General features: G+C 43.6%; 1 protein-coding gene across 5 annotated transcripts in view; it reads right to left on the bottom strand.

Moving 5' to 3' along the window:
• Positions 1–6,079, bottom strand: part of DEPDC5 (DEP domain containing 5) — a 44,721-nt gene that overhangs the window by 16,373 nt on the left and 22,269 nt on the right. For 3 of the 5 annotated variants that reach the window (XM_010142493.1, XM_010142494.1, XM_010142495.1), the window contains 7 exons: positions 5,566–5,722; positions 4,839–4,999; positions 3,664–3,781; positions 3,322–3,489; positions 2,259–2,478; positions 1,360–1,493; positions 418–526 (listed from right to left, as the gene is read on the bottom strand). In XM_010142493.1, the coding sequence (XP_010140795.1) occupies positions 418–526; positions 1,360–1,493; positions 2,259–2,478; positions 3,322–3,489; positions 3,664–3,781; positions 4,839–4,999; positions 5,566–5,722 (1,067 nt within the window). Of the gene's footprint in view, positions 1–417; positions 527–1,359; positions 1,494–2,258; positions 2,479–3,321; positions 3,490–3,663; positions 3,782–4,838; positions 5,000–5,565; positions 5,750–6,079 lie in introns of all 5 variants that reach the window. The other 2 variants (XM_010142492.1, XM_010142496.1) reach the window with 1 other exon arrangement.

Genomic DNA, 6,079 nt, shown 5'->3' with positions numbered 1-6,079 from the left:
CTGCTGTTAAAATTCCACTGAAGCTCCACACAGCAACATTCTAGAGCTTGATTTTGCTCTTAAAAACAGCCTTCATATAGATGCAGTCAGCACAAAACTAAAACTCAAAACCTGACTGAAATGAAATGTGCTATGAGAAAAGGAAATGGGCAAATAAACAAATACCACTTAAAGTAGCGAAACACTGAGACAGCATCCCCGAGATTCCATCTCATTGCCACAGTGTTAACGAACTGAAGAATGGTCGTGCTCCAACGTCTTCTAATGCCCTTGCACATGAAGGCTTAAGGGCATCTCCAGTACAGGACTGGTCCTTGCTGGATTAGAGATTAAGATGTGCTTACAGAAACAATCTTCTACTATTTGAGAAATTCTTATGTAAAAATAGCAGCTAAAGAAAGACCAGAAAGTCTTTACCTTACGAGGGCTGTCCATATAGGTGGGTGTGATAGTGATGCTCCCGCTCTCCAAAGGCTGCCCAGAGCCCTTCCCAGAAAGCACTGCTGCTTGCTGCTCCCCCAGAGTCCTAAAACGAAATGAAGGAATCCACAGTTTGTTCGACTGTACTCTGTGTCAGATTCCACCTGCAGGCAACCGTTGCAGAGGGATACTACTGTATTTTCAGACATTTCCTTTCCCACACTCTGAAGCACAGTCAGTTCAATGTTCTGTAAGTACTTCTTACCCTACAAACAAAATGGACCTTTGAACTTACTCAGTTTTATTATGCATGTGTAATATTCCCTTATAATTAAAAAACATTAAAATCTCTTACATATTTAAGAGCTGCAATGTTTTAAATTGTGTTTTGGCATTATCTGGTATTAGTACTCAGTTTCTTTGAGCCATTCTAGTTCAACAGTAAGAACGAACCTTGCAAGTCTCACAGGTATTTGAAAAGATACCATCCGTGCAAACAAGCTCTCTCTTCAGGTGCTATTTGTTACCCAGTGGTTATACTGAGACCGCTCAACTGGTCTGGTGTGCTTTTGTACACATGTCCTAGTTCAGCTGCTCTTATGTGGATACAACCACACTGGCAAATCACAGATGATGAATCTGATGTGTAACAGACTGAAATGCTATTTAAAATGATGTTCCTTCTAAATCACTGAACACTCACTTTTCTAGTCTCTGTGTTCCTTTCTAGTCTTTGGTACTCATTCTATTAACAGAAACATAACCCAAGGAAGTCACTGGAAAAGCCCAGGATTTCCCCAGCCCTACCACAAGGATACCAAAGAAGCAGGATCCCACATCCCTGTTTTCAAGGCAAAGTTCCAGCTTTAGCCAGTCCGGGTGGAATGAGCAGGAAAGGTGTTCTAGTGCTCTCCACACAGCCTCCTTAGAGAGACTCACTTCTGACTGGCTTCCATCTGCAGCAGGGCTGAGAGCGCGGAGGTTCCTTTCTTCCCAATGGAAGGCCCAGACTGCTCCAGAGAGTGGGTGGGAATTGGACCAGCAATCTGCAAGCCTTTCATGGCAGACCCTTTCTAACAAAGAAAAAATGAAAGCACAGACTTAGTCAAGCTAGGCTTAACTAGTAAACAAGAACACACCACCTCACATCAGCAGGGCCTTATTAGGTACACTTCAAAAAAGGAGTTACTGCATTCAGCGTGTAAATTGGAAGAGAATGATACACACTGAGCAGTTTCTCATCACCCGCTTGAAACCGCGGTTCACCAGGAATTCACCCATATGGTTCTCCTTTTGCAATCGTTTTTCCGAATGTGCAGCACACAGCCAACCCAGCTATAAGTTACCAGCTTAACTACATCTCAGATCCCTTTTTATTAATTACCTGCATCACAAGGTGCAGTAACATGTCCAGGCTAACCATACCTACATCAAAAAGCAATGCACATTTGTGAAGAAGTCATTGGTGGTAAGAGAAGACCAGCGGAGGGAAAAATCAAGCACCAGCAGGTTAGGGCATGGCTTCACGATGCAGAAGAGCCTGACTTCTCGCTGAGTGAACTAACTGTTCTGATTCTGGTTCCAGCCACAACAGCACGGGATACCCACTCCAGGCAAACTGAATTAATTCAAGAATAGCAAGGTCTTAAGGCCATGCAAGTTGAAAACTGAAATACAGCGGTCAGGACTGTGCTTTATGGATGGATTACCCCCAACACACATATACACCCCCCAACTTTCTTGGGGTTGTCTCAAGATCTTTCTGCTAATGCTTCTTTAGATAGCTCAGATAAAACTCAAATTCATCTTCTCACTCACACAACTGAAAGCTGACTCACTCGAATCATCCGATCAGATCGATGGCGTCGACGAATGCGATTCAAACCCTCCACAAATCGAATGAATCCATCTAGGAGCTGCCACTCCTCCTCATCAGAGCGGGGCTTGTCACCATACACATCGCAGTGCACTTCTCCCTCCATAATGCGCTTTGTGGCACTGATGCAGGCCGGCAGAAGCAGAAAGCGGGTCCTCCAAAATTTCAGTGACTCAATAAGGCTGAAGAAACATGGAAGACAGGACAGAGTTCAGCAGTTTCCTATGAAGGATTTTACAGTAAGTAAAATACTTATCTATCTGCTGTAAATTTCAGCAAGTGCAGCGACAATCTCATTCTGCCATCCCTGAGAGAGCAGATACGCAAAGGAATGGGCAGCAATATGAACATCACTGGGAAGTATTAAAACATTTACATGCATAAGAGAAAAGTAGGGTATCTTCAGAGCAGTCATGTCACAGAGATACATTTTTTCCTGTAAAATGCTTTTCCTCTAAAAATAAGTGAAGAAAAAGGAATTGTAAAAGGCACACAATAGAGTAGGAGGCATTTTCATTGAGACCTGAGAAGAAACAAAGATAAACTGGTTTTGCGAGAGAAGATATAGAAAAGGCTATCGGTATTAGTGGAGACCCTCCACATTGCTAACAAGAAGCCCTGCTCTACACAGCTTAGGAGCAGGACTACAGTCAAGCAAAGTCAAGGATTCAAACAAGCCTCCAAAAGATTCAAACTAAATGTAAGTTTTGAGTCAGATCCAGAAATGAGTAAGAAGCCAAGAAAAGCATCTGTGTGGTACAAAATGCCATCATATTTCTTTGCATTTGTAACAGAGGAAAAAAGTCTTGGATCAAGACTTTGTATCCAAGATCAGATAATGCAACAGCAACACGGAGCAAGTTTCCAACAAAGCAACAGCTGCTAGCACTATACAAGTGAAAGCAGGCCAGCTACTCTCCCCGGAGTACTGAGCGTTTGAGGGTTGAACTTGAAGAAATTTTAGGTCAAAAAGGAAAAGAGGCAATTAGGACACAGAACAGTCTAGATGGAAAAGGAGATCTCGCCTGAAATCCTCAGAGCCAGCAGAGCAGATATACTGATCCAAGTAATTCCACTTGTACTCTTCTAGTCTCTCATGGGAAAATTCTACCCAGCAAGAGACAAATTCAGAGTCAGAGTGTGAGGGGCATAAGCTGTAAGTGTAGTTTATCTGAGCAGATTCGTATGGATACCTAAAAGAGAAAACACAAACTTTAATTTCAGCATCCTCAATAGCAGTGCTTCTCTTTTTACTCCTAGAGAGAAAGAAGGTTCTACAGTACGCTCTTTCAAGCAAGTACAGGCAGCTGGAAAAGCATGTTTATCTGAACATTGACAGCAAACTGCTCAACCAGAGAGATACTCACTTTGGTAGATATCGAGTCACAGTAATTATTTTGTCTTTTAACGTTACTTTGTGGAAAGTACGGCCCATACTCAGCCAGTACTGATCTTCTTCCTCAGTTCGATTTCTTGATACAAGACCTAATTGTAAAGAGGAAAACACACCCCCTTTCAGATCACTGCAATGGACAGAACTTTGCAGACAGGCTGTACCTATAGAAAGAGACTCCAGAACTGGGCTTCTGAACTCAAGACGAACTAAAAGCCATCTTTCAGGCCATCTTTTTAAGGAATCTATGCAAAATGAGCCTTTTGTTCTTAGAGTGGAGATTTGCTAGCATCACACCTGAACAAGAAGGGCAGTCACAATTCACACACCACCAATATGGACCTTCTCTAGTCAGGACAACTGGAGAGAACAGACGATAAGAAGTGCTGAGAAACTGGTGGGGATGATGGTAAAGCTAGTCTCCATTTTCTCTTCCTCTCTGGGCTGCATTCCAGGAACTAGCCACTCAAGCTCAGCACTTTACCAAAGGAGCCTTGCTGCCCATTCCCAAACCAGCGAATAACAACCACATCTCATTCCTGTGCATTTCCTGCTCTACCAACACTGTATTTCTCTGACTCCAGAGAATATCCAGACAAAAAAACCAAAAGTCAAATGGTAAGTCAGATTCTCTCAAAGGAATACAATACCTTCCTCTCGACCCACTCTAGTACTCTGGGGTTTAACTAGGTTTAGCTGACTCGTGGTTTCAGGACAATGAAGCTTTACCTGGGACTTTCACAGCTGTTTTAGAGTTAGGAAGTGGCTTCTAGATACACACATTTGGGAGCTTTGGGTTTGTCTTCTAGAGATGTGCCTGCCCTGCAGTAACCACGTGAATTGTGCAGTAACCATGTGAATTGTGTTTAAGATGCATTCACCCAAACGGCACTCAAGCCATGTATTACTAGGGTTCACCATCATGAATGAGGCCAACTTCTTATTACAGTTCAAAAATCCTGCACCTCTCCCTTTATGGTGCAGCTGAGTTGTTTGCGCTGCCCCAGGTCAGGCTTTCTCTGACAACAACAAAACAAACAAAGAAGAAAAGAACAGAGGGCTTCAGTGAGCATCTACACCTGATTCACAGAGGTTACCAGGACTGGCAGAAGGAGAGAAAGACTGAACGGTCAATACAAAGTCACTCACCTCTGCTGTAAAGGGGACTGCTGCTGAGCGGGGGTGGCACAGTTGTGGCTGGCTTCTGTGGTTTGGATTGCACAATAATTTGATAGCCTTGCATGAGACGCTGACAAATAAACTCCTCAAACACCTGTTGGGCTGTCATCTGCACTCCTTCCTCATCTCTCCTGAACACAAAGGTTAAGGAGACTAGAATAAGGAAGCTGACCACACACCTATTCTTAGCTCTGCCGTTTCCTAATTGAGGTTGTCTGCCTGCACTGGGCATTGTGCAAGTGGAGCCCTCTGCCTGTGAAAACCAGCCTGCAGGAACAGGAGAGAGAAATGGCTACCTTTCTATTTTTAACAGGTGATGACTGGCTGTCTGGCAAATCTTCCCAGTGCCTTTGAAAACAGTTTCACAACTGGTAACAAATGTGCTTACAACAGTTGTTAAACCTCCAATAAATGCACCAACGATCACTTCTACAGCATTTTGCAGACGTTCAACAGAGCTCAGAACTGCAAGTGAGCAGGTAATGCTCCACCCTCTCCCACAGCGGGAAGTCTAGAGCACAGAGATTAAAAGACACATCACTATGGCATCTTATTACAATGACTTCTGTGCTGAACTTTGCCTTCCTGCTGTAAAGGGACATTTGACATTTCTTTCAGGTGTTTCTGCACTAATCATGCTATTTCCTATGTATTTTGATCAATGCAAGTTACTTTATAGAGGAGGTGCTGGCCAAACCTGTCAATGTCAGCTTCTGGGAGGAGATCGTAACAACCCTCCGTGTAATCATTCTGCAGGCTCTGACGGTCGGGGAAGTAGTCCGTGGTAAGAGGGAGACATGCCGGAGTAGTGAGAGATTTCCAGTCCACTCCAACTGTACAACAGAAGCCTGGCACTACGGGGGGAGCAGACAGCATCAGAACTGCCTCGTTGTATCATTGGGGACAGACAATGGGGGCATATATGGTCACCCATGAAAACAGGGTGCAGAGGAAAATGAAAGATGTGAAGAGGAAAGTTAGAAAGAATGAGGGACAAAACCAGAGTTGGCATAAAGTCAACACAGACAAAAAAAAATGGTGGAATGGGAAGGGAAAAGGAAAGTAGGACGGGAAGAAGGGAGGGAGAGAAAGAGACAGAGTTTGTTAAACAATGCAGTGCACATGCTAACTCAATCCATCATGCAAATGCCATTCCAAGTTAATATATTTCATTTTCCGTTGATTGAAAGCTAGAGCTGACATAGCCACCG

This window comes from Buceros rhinoceros, unplaced genomic scaffold (genome assembly GCF_000710305.1).
Source record: "Buceros rhinoceros silvestris isolate BGI_N320 unplaced genomic scaffold, ASM71030v1 scaffold26318, whole genome shotgun sequence".
NCBI lineage: Eukaryota > Metazoa > Chordata > Aves > Bucerotiformes > Bucerotidae > Buceros > Buceros rhinoceros.
This window is presented reverse-complemented; position numbering and strand designations above follow the sequence as displayed.